General features: G+C 40.8%; 1 protein-coding gene across 3 annotated transcripts in view; it reads right to left on the bottom strand.

The window, feature by feature from the left end:
- The window catches only part of PIP5K1B (phosphatidylinositol-4-phosphate 5-kinase type 1 beta), a 140666-nt gene that overhangs the window by 71641 nt on the left and 48779 nt on the right, over window positions 1-20246 (bottom strand). For all 3 annotated transcript variants that reach the window (XM_072992178.2, XM_020805665.3, XM_072992179.2), the window contains exons 4-6: window positions 14894-15024; window positions 6293-6410; window positions 1480-1632 (exon numbers count right to left, since the gene is read on the bottom strand). In XM_072992178.2, coding sequence (XP_072848279.2) covers window positions 1480-1632; window positions 6293-6410; window positions 14894-15024 — 402 coding nt within the window. The remainder of the gene's footprint in view (window positions 1-1479; window positions 1633-6292; window positions 6411-14893; window positions 15025-20246) is intronic.

The raw sequence follows: 20246 nt of genomic DNA, 5'->3' as shown, positions 1-20246 counted from the left end.
TTCGGGCTCTTTGGCCGTGTTCTGAAGGTTGTTCTTCCTAGAGTGGTCGTAAGACCGGATAGGCGGGATATAAATAGAATAAATAAATAACGTTTCGCCAGTCTCTGTGGCCAGCATCTTCAGAGGACAGTGCTGTCCTCTGAAGATGCCGGCCACAGAGACTGGCAAAATGTTAGGAAGAACAACCTTCAGAACATGGCCAAAGAGCCCGGAAAACCCACAACAACCATAAAATATTTTTGCTCTACATTTCCCCCAAAAAAGGACCCAGGAAGCTTACATTATTAAAAACACAATATTAAAAGCTAAAAATAGTAAATTATTGAAGTATTTAAAAAGAATTAAATAAACATTACACTAAAAATATTAGGTAAAAGCATTACAGCAGTACCTCAGTTTACGAAAGCCTCAGTTTACGTAATTTTCAGTTTATGAACCGAAATCCATATAAAATAATGCCCCAGTTTACATTCTTTTTCTTTTCTGCTGTACGAAAGGGTTTCCAACGCATTGCGCCTGGAGGTTTCTAGCGCCGCTCCCATTCCTAGCGCAATCTGTGTATCGGTTTACGAAATTTCCGCATGACGTAACGTCCCAGAGGATGCATTAATTTCGTAAATCGAGGTACGCCTGTACTAGAACGGATTTAAAAGCAACAAAAATATAAACCACACTGTTTCAAAATTTCTTTTAGACTTCACACCACCTGCCTTAAAGAGTCAAGCATTACACAAGTACTGACATTAAACACATTGAGCAGCAATCAGTTTGCCATCTTAGCGAACTATTTCCAGCTGGTTCCAAGTCCTGATTTAGAAGGAAATCTAATTAACAATAATGGAGGTGAATGTCATTGCTGATACTATGCTTCAGTGCATTTATGACACTTTGAGAGGACATTTTAGTGGCAAACAGAACTGCATAGGATTCTGTAGCCCAACCTTTGATATTCCTGTTCTGCCTAACAGCTCAGGAGAATTACTTGAGCATCAACTGTAAGCACTATGGAAAACCTGCAAGCTTATATACTCAACTGGCAAGAAGAGTAAGAAAGAAAGGTTTTAGAGCACAGCAAATAACATAATTTACATTTAACAGACCAACTCTACAACCTGCTCTACCAACACAAAAATATTTGTAGGATGGTTTCCCAACACCAATGCAACTACAAAATGCTACAGAACAGGATATTACAGAGGTGACATACTAGCATCAGGAAAAAATGTTATGATCAAATAACTTTAAAATTAAAAATATCCATTATGAATATCCTGTATGAACTAAAACAGGAGTACAAATTTTGAGGGATAAAACAGTATTTAAAATTCACAAGAAGATGAGGCAAATGTTGAATAAACAGTTGAAGAGCTAAGAATTCATTCCCATACACAGGCATGCGTGTGTGCACACACAAACAAATACACACAAAGGAAAAAGAAGAAACCAAATAGAAAAAGTTGAGGACTGGGACAGATTTACCATATAGTAGCCAGGCAACAGCTTCTGAAGGAACTCGGCTTCTTTGTGTTGAACAGTTTTGATTATGAACTCATCATCACTAGTGACAAAGAACAAAGATCCACTAGCACCAGGGTTGGATAATTCTATTAGAGGCTCACTGCAAATTGAATACTGAAAAGAAAGACAAGAAGAAAGTTAATGCCACAGTGGACAACAGAAATAAAAGTCAGTTTTTCAAAAGTAGGATAAGCATGAATTCAAACTTGATAATTTAAACATTCCACAATACTGCACTCAGTTGCTTTGGAAACATTATGACGATAGAGATTTTGTGTTTTCTAAACATTCTTCTATTACATGGTATGCCTACTTTGTCAGAATTGTCATGCCAGTGCTTTTAAGATGCTATTGTTGTAAAAGTCTTCCTGATGAACACTTCTTTCATAGGCCAAAATCCTATTGCTTAGTGTAGTCGATTGTGCTAGAGTAGACCCGCTGAATCAATGGTGGTTTGGTGAGTCAACCCCTCTATAAGTTCAGTTGTTTCAAATGGGCCTACCTAATTGCAACTTACTTTAGCACAGTATATTAGGCCTATTTGAATCAATGGAACCTATGCAGGAGTTGACTCACTAAATGCCCACTGAATGGTCCTACTCTAGTGCCATTAACTATACACAGAATCATAAAATAATGGATTAGAAGGGGCTATAAGGTCATTGAGATTAACCTGCTGCTCAGTGAAGTAGCTTTCTCTTTAATGCCTCCAGTGTTGGAGCGCTCACCACCTCACATGGTAAATGGTTCCATTATCGTAGTACTCTAACAGTTAGATGTATTTCCTAATATTCAGCTGAAATCTGGTTTCCGTTAACTTGAGCCCATTATTACACATCCTGCACTCTGGAATGATTGAGAACACATCCTGCCCCTCCTCTGTATGACTACCTTACAAGTATTTGAAAAGTTCTATCGTATCTTCCGTCAGCCTTCTCTCCTCAAGGCTAAACATGCCCAGTTCTTTCAATCTTTCCTCACAGGGCTTGATTTCCAGTCCCCTGATCATCATTGTTGCCCTCCTTTAAACCTGTTCCAGTTTCTCTGCATCTTTCTTAAAATGCAGTCTCCAGAACTTAAAACAAGCCCTAACCAGTGCTGAAAACACAGGAACTAGTGCTTCTCATGGTTTGGAGACTGTGCTTCGGTTAAAGCTGCCCAAAACAGCATTTGCCTTTTTTTGCAGTTTCATCACACTTGGCTCATATTTATGATCTACAACAGTTCTTTAGGAATGTATTTTTCTTATGAGGAATATACCTTCCTCACAATGCATCTTCCTTATGAGGTACATCAGTCTGCATAAAACTCAGTACAATCCAGAGACTGTACAAGAGCACTGCTAATTTCCTGAAACACCAAGCCTCTTGTAACTACTCTCACCATGTGGTTACATGGGACTAAATTTAGGACGGCTACACTGACAAATACAGAAAAGGAGCAACTGGAATTTAAGTAACAAAACAACATTTTATTAACACTGGGTAACATATGATTCTGAGTTCTATTTTTTCATAAGAACCAACACTGCTATGAAAACTCAATAATAATTGTGAAAACTTTCTATACAGGTTTGTATATCTAGCAACATTACAAAGCTGATCTGAACAAAATAAAAATGATCAACATACTAAAAACCACGAAGAAGACACTAAAATAAAAGCATTAAAATAGAAAACATTATATTTAAACAATCAGCATTATAATATTTAAAATAAAAGGCTCAAATCACAGTTTGCAAACTGGCCATACAGTTTGGAAAAGCCTGAGTAAAATGTGTGTCTTTAACAGGTGCCTAACGCGGTCCACATCTAGCGTGCTCTGATTATTATAAAGAGAACATGCCAAAAAGTAAGGGACTACTGTGCAGAAGGGTTACTTCTAGACTGCCACCACATGAAAACCTGCAGGTTATGAAGCTACCAGCAAGGCCACCACCTCCAAAGTCCTTTGCTATCACACAGTCTGTAACAGAAAAAGGTGATCTGCCAGCAGATTTAGATTCTAAAGCCTCAGCAATTTACAACAAATGTTTCTTAACCGTTTCATCAAAGAGATGATGTCAATCTCAGGTGGGGCAATAAATATCAGTATCACAGATGTATCGGCATTCATAGACCTATTAGAGCAAACAGCAGTTATATTTAAATTTGACAACCCAAACTACCAAGCACGTTTGACTACGTTAATAAACTTTCAAAGGAATCTAAGCTAGTGTGCAACAGTAAGGGACAAACTGATCTTGTCACCTCGGTCCAAACTTCTAAACCTCTATCACAGCAGTCAGTACTGTAGTGGAGCTAGAGTTCACAAGGTCAAAGCCTCTGGACTTTCTGAGCAGCAGGGACAGTGACATCATCTGCTGCTGCCACCACTGCCATTTTCCTGTTCCTTCTGAGTTCACCTGCAGTCCTCAAAATAGAAGCCAGGAAAACAAAAATTCCCAGAAATAGTACCTTACGTTGTTGCAATCTTTGCAAGCTATTCTTTTTTCTAATGAAAATGAGATGAGGGTGGTCTGGCCTTGAATGCACAATTGAAATCCATCAGCTTTGCAAAAGACCCACTCCTCTTGTGTTGATATGGACTGTTCTTGCTGCCTGCATTTTTGGACCCTCTTTATACAGGGCTGCTGGCTATGGGGACAAGCACTTGCGCTTCCAAGTTTACCACTACAATACTGCTCAGAATTCCATATTAAATGCCAGAAATTTTTTATTCTTTGCAGTGGATAGTATTCCTATGAAAATATTTTATTTATGTAATTCTTAAGTTCTGTATCACAATGTCAGCTATAGTCACTGAAATGGTCTAGTACTTTTGGGACTGCAGCAGAAAAATGAGGCAGGTTTTAATTCATTATATTTCCCATTTTTTAAGGTCTGGAAAATACAAGCTTTGGAGCAAGCAAGTATATTGCATTAACTTTAAGCTATGGTTTAATAACTTGTCTTGTTCCAAAGCTAGTAATCACTGTTTTCCAGTTCAGATAAAGTGGGAAAGTATGGTCATTTGACAAAAAGAAGAGAATGGTAAACCATTTCTGAATACTATCTCAAAAACCCTGGAAAGGGCTGCCAGAAGTTGGGCTGACTCGATGGCACGTTATTATAATTGCTATCATTATTATACAAAGAGAGAAGGAATGAAAGGCTATGTCCTGGGAAAAGATTTGTGTGTGTTCGAAGTAGAGATGGGAGTATTCGTACACCCTGCACAGGTGGCATTACAAAGGTCCAGCCCCATGGGGCCGGACAGTCCACTCACCGATCTGCCACAGACGCAACTCTACCCATGGCTCCGCAGCACGCTATCCACTTGCCACTCCTGGCAGGAGGCGGGAGGACAAGCCTCATTGCAAGGTTGGAGAGGGGCAAGGGGATTGTGCACTGTGGAGACATTGATAGAATCACACCGTCCGCGTCGGATCAGTGAGTGGACCATCCGGCCCCATGGGGCTGTACCCTCGTTTACGCCACCTGTGCGGGGATATTCATATATGAATATGAATACCCCCATCTCTAATTTGAATTAATAAACCAAGGTAAGGTTGCACAAATGGGGCCACTATTTCTAGTCTAGGAGATGACAAATCAGGATCTACTGGCAGATCTCAGGATGGTCTGACACCTAGCGTCTTTCTGCTTGAGAACGTAGCATTAGACTACAGTTACTCAAGAACTTTGGATGTATTTTCTCATGTGCTAGCACTTTTAATGTAATATATTTATTTCATTTAATATGGTATTATATGTACTTCTATCTTGACTGTTGTTATAACGTCTGCATTAACGAAAAAACTGACAGTGTAAAAGATGATATTCAGACTCCTTGCCAACCAAAATTGCAGGTCTTACAATATATTAGCCCTGCCTATAATAAGAGTGCTATATTAAAACAAAAAGAGTCCACCCACTGCTGGGAACTGCTAGCGCAACACAATATTGCACAGATGGTGTTGCTCTTACAGCTATTCGGAACAGGCTGCCACACAGAGCTCTTCATGGGGCAGTGCAAGCCATTCCAACTGCACTACCCTCTTGCCGAATACAGTCTTTTCCCTCCACAACAGCTTGCTATTTATCTGGCCCAACTGACCTGCTGGCACATGTCTTTTTCTATCACTGGATGAACATATAAATTGAGAACTACACAAGTATGGTGTAGTGGTATACTGCAATGGTAATAGTCTTTGGGATGTGTGCTTTTCCAGGTCAAGGTTACAACATACAAAAGCAAATATTTATATACTCTGGTAGGCAATTACAAGGCAATTAACAGATAGAGGTCCCTCAACTAGAATTCAATCAGCAAAATCCACAGGAGTATTTAACTGCAATTACAATATTGCAATAGAAATAATGACTTGAGCAGCAACTATACATTAGTAGTTGGGCTCTCAATTAACATCAAATTTTAGGGCAACCAATTAAAGGCTGAATAATTAAATGCTTGGACAAGAACGAAACACATACATGAGTTAGAAAGTGATCTCACTCTCTGCCCAACCTGGAACCCATGTATTTATTGTGCAGATAATGCCTACTAGGGAATTCTTCATAGTCGGAAATAAAAGAAGAGATGACTTGGACTAATTATTTCTGTCTATCAAACCCAGAGCAGAAAATGGTGGTAAACAGAACAGTCTTCCTCAGCTTGAAGTCAGATATTGTCACTTAGAAATGAATAGCCAAAAATAGTGTTCAGTCTCATCCTACAGCAAAATGTAGCAGATACTCCATGCTTTTTACAGGAGTGGGGGATAAATTCTTACCAAGTAGTCATCAGGTTTAATGCCAAAAAGTTCTCTGAAGTAGCGGAAGGCTAGAGGAGCGTAGGTCTTAAATCTGAAGTCCGGGTAATGGTGAGCAGGGGTCAGGTTGCTCCCTTCACTAAATTGAGAGAAGGAATTGAAGTATTATTACACAATACACTTTTTAAAAAATAAAAAAACATAAACCTTTTTCAGACTCTGCTCATTCATCAAAAGGAAGAAGCTGGAACAAATCAAAAGCCACTTAATGTGACAGTACACTTATCAAATCAATATATTATCAAGACTGTTTGAATTTTCATACAACTCTTTTTGTCCCTTTTTGACACAAAGTGGGTCAGAAATAAAGTACAGTGGTGCCTCGCTTTACGAGCACTCTGTTTGACAACGAAATTGCACTACGTTGAAGATTTTGCGATCGCAAAACGATGTTCCCTATGGGGGAATTTCGCTTTGCAATGATCAGTTCCCTGTTTTGGTAACCGATCATCGCAAAATGACGATTTTTGGCCAGCTGATCAGCGGTTTCAAAATGGCTGCCAGGTGAAAAACATGGCCGCCCCCTGTTTTCTGGCACGGATTCCTCACTGCACAGGCAGCGAAAATGGCTGCGCTATGGAGAATCTTCACTGGACGGTGAGTTTTAAGCCCATAGGAATGCATTAATTGGGTTTTAATGCATTTCTATGGGCTTTTTAAAATCGTACGACGTTTTCGTTCGACAGCGATTTTTGTGGAACGAATTAACGTCGTCATGCAAGGCACCACTGTAAGAAGAAAATAAATATATATAAATAAATTCTAATCCAATATAATTCTTTCCTAGAAGAGTCAATGGCTAGAGCCTAATACTTAAAAAATTAACTTAAAAATATATTTCATTAGACTCAAGGGGCTTAAAATTTCAATAATACAGTATATATAAAACTGATATATATGTCAATCATCCAACCTCATCAACTGTTCAAACTATTATTAATACCATCTCTTCAAATACAGTATACTTTCAGCACTGTCATGCACTCCTGAGAAACAACTTCTGTTATATCATGAGCTTTTAACAGACAAAAGCTGTGTTTTTGTGTGAACAGTTAATGGTGCAAGAGTAAAAGAAGACAATATGTTGATACCAATCCATTAGAGCAGTGGTTCTTAACCTTTGTTACTCAGGTGTTTTTGAACTGCAACTCCCAGAAACCTCAGCCAGCAGAGCTGATGGTGAAGGCTTCTGGGAGTTGCAGTCCAAACACATCTGAGTAACAAAGGTTAACAGTGCATTAGAGTAAGAAACAAAATGAACAAAAGTAATAAAAAAATTAAGAGACATAAACGTGGCATCTCAAAGACTAAGTGCTATATTTTAATGAGCTTTCAGGGTTCAAGTCTGTTTCCTCAGACATAAGAGTGTGACTATATAACCATCACTTATACTACATGTCCTCATGACCAGGTGGGGATACAGCTGAAAGTTGTGTTGGTTGGTTAGTATAGTAGACACAAATTACAAATTGTGTGAGTCAACATAGCTGGATAGCTCAGTTGTTTAGGTATCTGATTGGGAGTTCAATCCCTCACTGTGCCTCCTATGAACAGAGACAGCTCTGTGTGGTCATGGCCAAGCTATCAGGGGTCCTCCAGGAGAAGGGAATCGTAAACCACTTCTGAGTATTGAAAAACCCTGAAAAGTGTTGCCATAAGTCAGAATTGACTTGACAGCACATGATGATGATTAATAACTTAAGACCCCTAATTGATATTCAGTCCTTTTAAAAGTTCCTCCACAGCATGAGGAAGAACTATGTATAGACCCACATCCATCTTCCTCCCAGAACCATAGAAAGAAGAACTCTATGTGGACTCCTACAGAGTGTCAGAACAAACAACTGGACTTCTACATTGAGTGCTTTCACCACTGCGCCTGAGATGAGATTATCAACAAAGGACATAATTTCCCATACAATCTCAAACAGAACATGATGCCACACACAGCCTCAAAAACAATCCCAACATCGTCATCATCAAAGAGGCAGATAAAGGCAAAGCTGTGGTTGTCATGGACAAGTACAGATGTGCACAGGAAACAGAGACAATTCTCCAGCTCCTAACTACAGATCCAACAGCCTAATATGAAAAGGAATTGCAAAACTTTATGAAAGATGTCCCCGAAAATATATGTGACCAAATCCTGGCTGACACATCACAAGAACCTTGACTAACTACCTGATACCAAAAAATACACAAACCAGGCAAACCTGGTAGGCCTATTGCATCAAGCATCCATACTTGGTCGAGTAGACAAGATAGGCGGGGTATAAATCAAATAAATAAATAAAAAAAAAATACTATCACTGTTGGGGTGTCAAGATACTTGGACTCTGTCCTCAAGCTATATGCCACTAATGCATCTAGTTACATAAGAGATACTACAGACTTTCTAAGGAAATTGCAGTTTACTCAACCTCTCTGATGACATCATCTTAGACACAATAGATGTAAAAGCTTTCTACACTAATATCTCACACAGAGACGGACTACAAACTATCAGGAATACCAATCAAAATGAGGACAAAGCCCAAAGGCAAAGGGTTTGCTGGATCCAACCAATAGTCATGCTGAGGGAAGCAGGATCTGGGCCTCAATGGGCTTGTTCTCAGTGCAGAGGTATAAGCCATTCCTGTCGCATAACCCCTTATGCAGACCAATCAAGAGGACCTCACTGATGAAGTCAAGAGTGGGAACCCTTCCTGCAATGGCTACCATAGGGGTTAAAGACTCAGAAGTGAAATACTGAAAACTTTAAACATAGGCAGTGTTGGAAACTAGTTCAGGGTTGTTGATATTGATGAACCCTCTCCTGTTTTAATAAATCCCATTTTGTTGCAAACTCCTTCATGACATTGGCATAAAGAGAATAAAACATAACCAAACTCATTCATTAAGTGCCCCACGCATACAAAATCCAGGAAGGAGGAAAGCAGAAGACCAAACTCCTTCATCTTCATTTATGGAGCACGGAACTGAGGAAGGGAATCTTACCAGCCTGACAAGGGCTGGCGAAGGTCACACAGATGCAGAGAATAAGCCTATAGCTCAGAGGACTAGGGTGCCTGGTTGCAGCTCTCAAATCCCCACTGTGCCTCCCAATAGATCCACCAGAGCATGTGCAGATGGGGATACATGCTATGTCACCTGTGTTGCTTTGGCAAGCTGCACAGTCAAAAAGTACCACGTGAAGGACAGACTGGATGTTTTATACTTAGAAAATCCTGGAAGGGTGTCATATGTCACAATCAACTTTAGGGCTCATAATTATTACATTCTTTTTCAGCCACACCTGGATTCCATGGAAACAGTGAAAGGAACAACTATGCACCAAGCTAATCACATTGCTATTCTGCTTTTTTTTATGTGTGTTCCTATTTTGGCTCTAAGTGCTTTCATTTTTGTCTCCTTTTCCCGTTGAAAAGAATAAGACTAAGCAATGGGACCTCTCTGTGGCCATATAGTACCTTGAATTACAGACTTCATTAAAGCAGTACTCTTTTGTAGATGAGTGTAAACAGCCACTGTGTTGGTATATAATAATTACCTGGGAGTTCAATTAGGCTCTCTTTTACAAGGCTCATTAAGACACACAAAAAGTGGAAAAGAAAAGGGAACCTCATGAGCTACAAAATAGTTAACTATGTTGTGTGTGTTTCAGTTGTCAATTCTTGCACAACTCCAAATATATCCATATAAACAGCCAGCAAGAACCTGAAAATAAAATATGCTTTTTCACAAATGGTGCACATCATCTTATTATCACAACTTCAGACACCTACATATTGCTCCTGAACAACTAAGCAACAAAACAAACTGCATAATACAGCTTATCTTTAGCCAAAGGTGGACTATTCTCATAGTCTTTGGGGCTAAATCCTAAAGACTCATTGTTGAGCCCCAGGATCTTCCATAGGACACATCAAACCTGAAAACAACCAATGGTCACATACTGGGGGGGGGGGGGGACATGCATGCCCAGATAGCAATTTCTGGTTTTGATGGTGGTAGGGAGGCTTGGGGTACCGCCCTAGGCTGCCAATACTGCAAACAATACTGCCCCCGGAGACCTCCAGAAGTGAAAGCAGCCGTGCTTTAGAGAGCAACAGCAGCAACAACAACAACAATAATGAAAGAACACAAGGCCAACATGAGTCTGAGCTGCTCTTTGCCAAAATGTGCAGTGCATTGAATGAAGAAGAGCCCTATCTGCCTCACACAGAGAGCCATCTGAGCTGAGAGAAAAGGAGCAATGTAGTAACAGAAAGGCCTTCCAAAATCCTTGTGGCTAGTGATAAAAAAATCAGCAGAGTGGAGAAGGTAGAAGAGGAAGAAACACACAGTTCTGGACAAAAGAAAAAGAGAGGGGAAAAACTAGGAGAGCAACTCCATTACAGCATAACAGCTGTACAGAGCTTCTGAAATGTAGATTCCCAACTGTTCCCAGTGTTACTCTATCACCCAAAGTAGACCTCTGTCCTCACATGAACTTTATTTTTATGCTACTTCTCATGGTTTATTTTTAGCCTTTACTGAAGCTACAAAAGAAAGTTTGAACTGTGCAACAAAGTGAGGGAAGCTCAGATTATGTCATAGTGTTGTCTGTTTGTTTCAGCACCACAGACTGTAGACTCTGAACGAAAGAACCATGTCTAATTTTATGTTATGTATGCTTTTGATTTTTGTTTAAATAGGTTTCATTTTGTTTAGGACACAAAATTGTGTTTGAAGTTCTTCATGGATTCAGCTTTAAAGATAAAGACTACAGTATTTTGTTAACATTGTAGCTAAACGTTCTATGTGCAGCCTAAGGGGAGGGAAGCAAACTTGTGGTCCTCACTGACAGATAAACCTTTGGATATTTCAGGCTCACCCCTGCCATCCAGCTCATCCCCTTCTGGGGACAGCTCCTTCTGCTCTGTGTGTAATTTGCACAAGAAAAACCCTACTCAGACGCTATTCAACCTGGTGCTGGCCATATTTAGCCAGGTTTTCCAGATTTTTCTCACTGGCTCTGAAGAAGAGAGGTTCCTGCACACATGTAAAGTCTACACATGAGCAGGTGCCTTGGGAAATCTTAGTTTTTGCATTCTGCAGAGCCTTCACATGGGCAGAACTGTTACCCCTTTCAAACCCAGGACTAAAAACAGTGAAGCATGTGACCATGGAGGGGGCAGATCTAGGTGCTTCCCTCTAAATGGGGTCATAGTGTCAGGTTAAATAAGGCTAGAAAGACAAAGGAGAGAAGGTAGAGAAGGGGCAGGTAGCTGTGGGAAGCCCTGCCCCCTCCATGACGAGGGGCACATTTAACCTGCCCATCTCCATAGCTAGGTATAGCAATGCTAGGCAGTGATAAACTGAATTTAACCTTTATTGTGAGAGAAAAAACATGTTCTGGGAAATTAGCTACAGTACCATCATTATATCACAAGGTCTAGACAGAATTTACAGTATAACCAGGGATCAAACCTTTGCCTGAGGTTTCCCAGTCCTGGGTCCCTTGACCATACTAATTCTTTTCGGATACTTGTAATTAGGACCACGTTTCACTATCAAGTTGTTACAACATGGCCCCATGTTTGAAATAGGAGTCAGGTGCGCCTGCCTCGGCCTGTGGTACCAGGCAAGGTATGGCTTGATCCTAGTCTGGAAATGAAGGACACAAGCTGGATAGAAGGAAAGTGGCTACAGGGTTGGTTCAAAAGAAAATTAGTTCAAAGTTGTTGCAGCATCAGAGGATTGCAGGTTGTGGTGCTGGGGGGAAGATATGAACAGGGGAGCTTGAGTGGGGGAAAGCTATACATTGGAGACATCACACACAAGGAAATAAAATGCAGAGTGGTTGCAGATGAAACTTGTCTGGTAGTTTGCATTCCTCTTGGCTGCTTGTTCAGCTGGTTCTATACAGAAAGGGGTGCTTCTCTCCCTACTGAAAGCCATTCCAGTCTTTTATGGGGACCTTGATGAGGCCATCTGGTGGCTGATTGAGTTTCCCCACCCTCCCCTCCCCCCCTTCCTCCCTTGTTTCTTCCTCCCCTGTTGCAGTGGTGATAGTGGATTTACTCAGATCTGCCCCTCCCTGCCTGCTGCAGCTACAGTATTCCCATATGTGAAACCAGCTGCTACAAAGCGCTCAGTTATGACATAGGTTCTGGGTACCATACAGACAACAGCCTGCCCACTCTTTACCAGGCACCAGCAAACAGGAACCAACCAGATAAGTAGGCCTCACTGCTTCACCACAGTGGAACATAGAGAGAAAAAGCTACGCAACCCTGCTTTGCTGGAGGCTCCACTCACCATCAGTTCAATTCTTTAATTTGTACTAGAGGAATAATAGCTCTTCATACGAAAAATGCCCCCGTCTTCATGTAAAATTCTCTCTTCTGTGCACATAAGAAAGTTGCAACAGATTCATAAGCCATACTACCATATTATTGTAGCTATCAAATTCACATCTTAGATGAAAAAAAAATCAACCTCCTTAGATTACTATTCTAGATTACAAACTGCATTAATCCAAATGTACAACTTTCCTGATATTGTTTCTATGGTCTTGTCAAGCAAGAGGTATTTGCAATCTTCAGACGCCACATTCAAAAGTAGTTATGGGAGGCCCCTGGGTCTCTCCACATTATAACTATTTAAAACGTGCACTGAGAGTTCTGCTTTAGTTTTTTTAAAGCTATTATTCATTATCTACCTAGAAACTTCAGAGTGCAAAATACCTAAACATAAAGATTATATGGTTATGTTGACTTGTGATTGAGTATTAATATTCTCTAAGAAGCAGATGTTTCTGTGCCAGCAGCCTCTTGCAAATGAAAACAATGTGGGCTTTCTTTAGAGTGACAGAAGAAGCCAATTTCATCTTCCAGTATCAAATCCACTAGTTAAGTTACACAACGCTGTCTACAGAACAAAATTTCATGAAAGAAAGAAAAAAACACCCACCCTCCAACTTCTACAAAGGCATCTTTGGTGTGCAGTGCAAATCCACAGAAATAATATGGGAAATTATTGCTTACCAGCACGTGCTTGACAACAGGGCTACCAGTGATAGGAACTAGGGAGCAGCTAGTGGGGTAATTTTCCTTGAGCCCTTTGGAATGAAGGGGCCCTGATTCAGCAGAAGATCCATCTCCCACAACATCTCACCTGTCCCAGGCCCCCATAAATCCTCTAGTAAGCCCTGCTTGGGAACTCCTGAATAACCACATACCAATAAAACAAAACAAAACAAAATGGAATAAAATAGTTGATGTTGATCTTTTACCTCAGATGTGAAAAAAAAAAGGTAACCCTTTTGTTGCTAGTTACTCCTGTGAGATCAGGGGGAGGAAAATATTAATTTGAATTGATTCAGGAAGTTTGTAAAGAGATCACTCTTGCTACATCTTAGTGCAACTCCATGGAATTGACTCATATGCAAAGAAAGTACCCCATCACGATCTTCTGCCACAGCAGCAAGTGCATCCAGCCTTGTCTATTCCACTTAATTAGAACTTGCATTCAGGAACTGCAACTGTAATTTTATCTGAATTTAGGTGAACAGTGGGTAGCCAAAAAAATAAATTTGGCAGGTTCTCCATTCTCAATGCAATATTTCCAGATATATTTCCACTCTGAAATAACATACTCTCTTATAACAACTAAAACAGCTGCTCAAAGATGGGGTAAAGGTCAGAACCTGTAAACTTTGCCTCTGTGTAAATCAAGAAAAACAATGCTTTCCTATCTTATCATGCAGGTGCTTTACAACACATCCACAGTTATTGCCCTGGAATTAAATTAGGGCAATGTAACATTCCTGTCGACTTTCCACTCTTCCCTACTTCCCACACATAACTTTCTTCCCCTGAGCACACAGCAACAACTGAACTGCATATAACTGATATATATACAACACTATATACATTTTTAACAGTCTGATATGATATTGTACACCAATAAATATCAATTCATTATTTTCCCAATAATAAAATTTGCATTTTATATGGATTCATACTCTTCCTTCCAATACATATTCAATTTCACATGAAATCACAGTCCTCCTTTTATCAGTGATGACTATTAATAGCTTATCTATGAAACAACCCCTCTTCCTTTCCATTAATGGAAGTAGAGTATATTATTCCACTTTAAGGATAAATTTCTATTAATCATTAACAAAAAGAAAAGCAGCTGTGCGATCCATATGCAAAAGGCAAAATCAAAGTCGGGTTATGCCTTTACCAGACCACTGAAGTATTACATAAATCTATGTTTCTAAGTGAGTAGGACTTAGCCTGAGGAAACTCAGTGGTTCCCAACCTTGCATAACCCACATATTCTTGGACTGTTACTCCCAGAAACCCTGTCCAGCGCAACTGATGGTGGAGGCTGCTGGGAACGGCAACCCAAGGGTTATCCAGGTTGGGAAGCACTGTTTTTAGAAGATCTAATGAAGGATTTACTCAACTTTGATTTTCTGCTAAGTTGGCAGTAGTTTTTAAGATGGACACAATCTTAAGACTGGTGAGAGAATCTTGAAAATGAGCAAGAAAACAACAACCTTACCTCGGGAGAAATACACTTTCTACTACGTAGAAGTCTTGCATAAGTACATCTCTGTCTGGTTTAGATGTGAGATTGCCCACCGTGTAGCCTATCCCCAGCTGTATGGCACCTTTAATAGCTGAGGAGGCAGTCTGCAAAGAAAGGTAAAACATTTTTAAGTGTCAGCATACCATACATATGTTTTCATTATATATAAGCATCTTACAACATTTTGTACAGACTGAACATCAGCTTCTTGGATCTCCTTCACCTATAAAACAATTTAGGTTATCTAAGAGCAGAGATTTCGACTCAGATCTGGGGCAAAAATCCTCAGAAATAATTTACTGTAATTGCTAGAGATGGGCACGATTTACCATACTTTCCTATATTTCCCCCCCACTTTTCTAAATCAAAATTTCTTTCTTTGCAAGAAAGTGTAGGGGGAAAGTTCCTGCTTTCCCCTTACGTTTCCGTTGCAAAAAGCAGTTTTCCCCCTCCACATTTTGCAAAGAAAATGTAGGGGGAAAGTAGGAATCTCTTTCCCCTCCATTTTCTTTGCAAAACGTGGAGGGGGAAACAGGGATCAAAGCACTTTGATTCCTCCCCCCTCCTTACCTCCGAGTATAAAACAACCCTCAATGTTTCCTTTAATTATTTTAGGAAAAAGTATCATTTTATATACGGAAAAATATAGCAAGTTGGCCTGGGGTGATGAAATTCTTCAGCACAGCACTACAGGTGCTGTGCTCTGCCCACCATGGCTAGCTGCCCCAATCACAAGCCTCTGTGAGCCACCTGGGTCATCCTCCTTCACCAGCTGCCCAGTCCAAGAAGAAGCTTGGGTTTCTCTTCCCTGACTCCTCCAGCAGCCAACCACTCAGATGAGGAGGCAGGATGGGGAATTTCCCTATGGAGCTGTTGAGTGGTCTGCTGCTGGTGGATGTGGGGAAGGGAAGCCCAAGCTCCTTCTTGAGCTCCTTCCTAGACTGGGCAATTAGCGAAAGAGGATGACCTGGGCAGGGGCAGCTGGCCAGAGAGTGGGAGGAGGGAATGTGCAGCATCTGTGGTGTTGTGCTGACAAATTTCATCACCCCAGACCAACTAAAGTCATGCCTATCTCTAATAATTGCAAATGGAAATCCAACATGCAGATGAGCTGCTGAGATATCTACAGGCACAGCAGCAAATTGAATGAATGACTATCTGGAACTTGCCGTCTCACAAACAATGCCTAAAGAAAGACTCTGATTTCAGCAGCTACATAGCTCTAAAAAAAACTTCCACGTAAAAAAATAAAATTAAGTCAAGGCTGTGCATGGACACTTCTCAACCAGGGCAGGTAGTCTCCAACAGAAAGGAGATATAGGACTCTCCAGAAATAGTTCCCATTATCCATAATACCCTTCAAGTACCATGAGAGGGTAGTACTAAGGCTAGAAGCAATTAAATACAAATACAGTGGTGCCCCGCATAGCGAGGTTAATCCGTTCCGGATTAAACCTCGCTATGTGAAATCGTCGCTAAACGGAATGTAAAAGCCCATTGGAACGCATTAAACATCGTTTAATGCGTTCCAATTGGCCCTAAACTTACCGTTCAGCGAAGTTTCCTCCATAGCGGCAGCCATTTTCGCGCCCGGTAAGCGAGGGGAGGGCGCGAAAATGCTGCATGCGGGCATTTCGGGCGTCAGGCGGCCATTTTAGAACCGCCAAACAGCTGATCGCCCGACTCTGGGAAGTTTGGGGGGTTGGCAGCAAGAGGAGAAGAGGGAAAGTGGGGGGGGGAAAGGACGCGCGAACGCGCGGCTTCCCTCCCTTCGCCTGCCTGCCTTGCAGCCTGTTTTGGTCCCTCGGGGCGGCAGGAGAAGGACGAGGAGGAAGAGGACGCGCGAACGCGTGGCTTCCCTCCCTTCGGCTGCCTGCCTTGCAGCCTGTTTTGGTCCCTCGGGGCGGCAGGAGAAGGACGAGGAGGAAGAGGGAAAGTGGGGGGGGGGAGAGAGGACGCGCGAACGCGTGGCTTCCCTCCCTTCGGCTGCCTGCCTTGCAGCCTGTTTTGGTCCCTCGGGGCGGCAGGAGAAGGACGAGGAGGAAGAGGGAAAGTGGGGGGGGGGAGAGAGGACGCGCGAACGCGTGGCTTCCCTCCCTTCGGCTGCCTGCCTTGCAGCCTGTTTTGGTCCCTTGGGACGGCAGGAGAAGGACGAGGAGGAAGAGGACGCGCGAACGCGCGGCTTCCCTCCTTTCGCCTGCCTGCCTTGCAGCCTGCCTTCCTCTTCCCGGCCAGCGCGGCCCCGCATCACTCTCGCGGCGGCGGCGGCTCCTTCCTGGCACCCTTCGGTAAGCGAGTTTTCTCCATATGGACGGATGCTATGCCTTCGCATTAGCGATCCCGGAGAAGGGATCGCTATGCGAATTCGTCGTTATACGGTGCGTTCGGTATGCGAGGCACCACTGTAGTAAGTTGCTTGTATTTAATTCCTTTCCCTACAACTAAGATATAATTGCATTAAATTATAATTTGCCTTAATGAAGGATAACTATACTCCTTTTACTGCATAATGTAACTTTCTAGTACTTTTATATTTACAGGTGGGTACCTGGGGTGGAGAAGTATTACATGGTGCAAATGTTGGCTCAGACCAAGCCATCATGGCCTGTTGTGGGTGTTAAGGTGACAATAAGGTACAGGAGAGAGCAGAAACTGTGCTTCCTACCACAGGCCAGTATCTTGTAGCATTCAGATTTATCAAAAAAGTAATTAGAATGTAATTATTAGTCAAAATTATGCTGGCAACAGAAGAGTGGGCAAAGCTTTAATAAATGTGCACTTCACTGGGTTTTGATTAGCTGCACACAGTTTGCCACCTTTGGACAAAATTACTAAAGGTTGTGATTTTCTGTGGAAAATTACCACAGATATGATGACTCACTTGTGAAAAAGCAGATACTCACTTTGTTCAATTTCAGTGCTTCTACCCAGAATAAGCAAAAGCGTTCCAGTGAGCAATATGGTTAACAGGCTGAATGCACAGCAGAAAACAGCAGCAAAAGCTCAAGAAAAGGGAAGGGAAAAATAGACAAACCAAGACTTACAATGGTGAAAGAAGGGAGAATGACATAGGAAGTCGGAAGAAACAACATGTCATGGCCACTAGTTTTTTTTTTAATGTAATGCAAAAGTAGCAGCATCTGAACAAACCTCTCGTTTCAGACATTAAAAATTCATACAAATCTTCTGAGTAATATTCTCTTGCATCCAGAGTCTTTTAGTTATCCAAGGGACACAAGAAACCGACAAGGCATTTTTATTAGATGAACTGGTTTTGAAAACTATTTCAGGTATGTTCACTCTTCATCTGCCACAGGTATTCAAAACAAAGCCAATCTGATTTTATGACGACTCTTGTCGAATGAAACCTATCTAAAGATTAAAACCACTGATTCAGCCAATCAGCTAGCAGAGAACTTATCATATTACATTATATAAGGTAAAAGTTGATCGGATAGCTCAATGAGTTAAATGTATCTGGCTGTGGAGCCAGAGACTGGAAGTTCAATTCCCCACTGTGCCTCCAAAGAGAAGAGCCAGCCTGTGTGGTCTTGGGCAAGTTGCACAGTCCCAACGGTGACCCCAGAAGAAAGAAAAAGTAAACCTCTTCTGAGTACTCTCTACATAGAAAATCTTAAAAAGGGTTGCCATAAAGCAGACTTGATTTGATGGCACACAATTACTATTATGAAGGTTTAATACAACAACTAGGAAGACAGAACTCCATCCCCACTGCAACATTTCAGTTGGAATTTAGATAACTGTTGTACGACATATAATACAAAGGCCACAATTCACTAATCACAAATTCTGTGCAGCTATAGCTTTATTCAAATATGCCTGCAGAAGAGCAAATAAATGGTCTTCTATAATAGATTGAATAATAACAATGTTAGCGATTGTGGGCATCAACAGGTCCAGTGTATTTTGCTTATTTTTTTAAAAAAGCATTATCTAGTTTCAGCTTATTTGAAAGAAAAGCTATGTGTTGATAAAATAATTATTGTGTTCTTATTTAAACTAATGAATACTAAATCTTGGAAGTTGCATAACAGCTTCTAACAGGCAGTTTATTGAGAACAAGGCACAGTTGGTCATTCCTAAAATATAACTTTAATTGGTCAAGGAACTGAATGGATTCCTCACAAATTTCTAATTTCATGTACTGAAAAGGGCTTTATAAAAGATTAATGTCCTGCATAAGCCCTAAATTATGTAACTTTGATTATTTTTTTTTTTTTTACTCAGCCTTTTTGTTAACTGAATCATCTTCTACAGAAAATGGATGCTAATTGAACCGGGTTCTTTGAAGAAACGCAAAACTCCTGATAAAAGAAAGATTCGGAGAAGCTGGGTATTAAAGTTGAACTGAACAAACTATATGAATGTCCCACACACGCTAGTTGAACTGGAATGTTACTTTTTAAAGGTAAACTGTTCCTGTTGTGATAGTATTTTTTAATGAATGTAATTAGTAGTTGTTACTAGTTGCACTAGTTTTTAAAAGTATCCTGCTGCATTGCGTGTTACTTTTTGTTACTTTCGGTTCCTTTTTTTAAAACACTCTCATTCTCACTCATACGACAATGGCATGAAGTTTGCAAAAAGCCTGTAAAAATTCGCTTAAACAGTAACTAGGAAACATTATGCATTACGCCAATATATTAACTTTGCCTTGCTCATCAAGATATTTTTTAGATGTAATCATTATGTTTTGTTAACCCACAGAAAACTGGTGGCAGGTAAAAACATTATAATTGTTTTTTCCAAGCTCTGGATGTTAATCTATCTCTAGACTACCCTCAGTAATGTAATGTTTATGGATCAATTAGAGTGGCTGACATAGCAGTTAGCAAGCATTATTGTCTTGTTCAGTAATACTCTGGTCATGTAAGAAAATGCTCTCTTTAGGTACACATAGACAGCAAATTCTAGTTAGTCAACTCTAACTCCAGTAGCAATGTCACCAGACCGGAAAAAGCAAGTACCACAGTATTTAGCGGTAGACCACAGTGAAGGAGAGACTACTATTTCTATTTAAATAGACCCTTATACAGTATGAATATAAAGGGGAAAGGGCAAGCACCTAACTTAACACTAACTACTACTAACACTAAGTTCTGTAAGAAGTAGGTATGTGGGTGTAACGTCAATTTACACCCACTGTAGCTACAACAGTGCCAAGGTGGAAGTGCTAAACACAAAGAACTTCTGGCAGCATGTTGTGCAATAGTTGCAAAGGGAATTAAGCAACTGACTGCACAACTGAATTTCACAATTCTCTGTTTCTTTGGCAAAACACCTGACAAATTTAAGCAGACATAAG

The sequence above is a fragment of the Pogona vitticeps genome, chromosome 2 (assembly GCF_051106095.1).
Source record: "Pogona vitticeps strain Pit_001003342236 chromosome 2, PviZW2.1, whole genome shotgun sequence".
Lineage (NCBI taxonomy): Eukaryota > Metazoa > Chordata > Lepidosauria > Squamata > Agamidae > Pogona > Pogona vitticeps.
The sequence above is the reverse complement of the archived record's forward strand: the minus strand, read 5'-3'. Positions and strand labels throughout refer to the sequence as shown.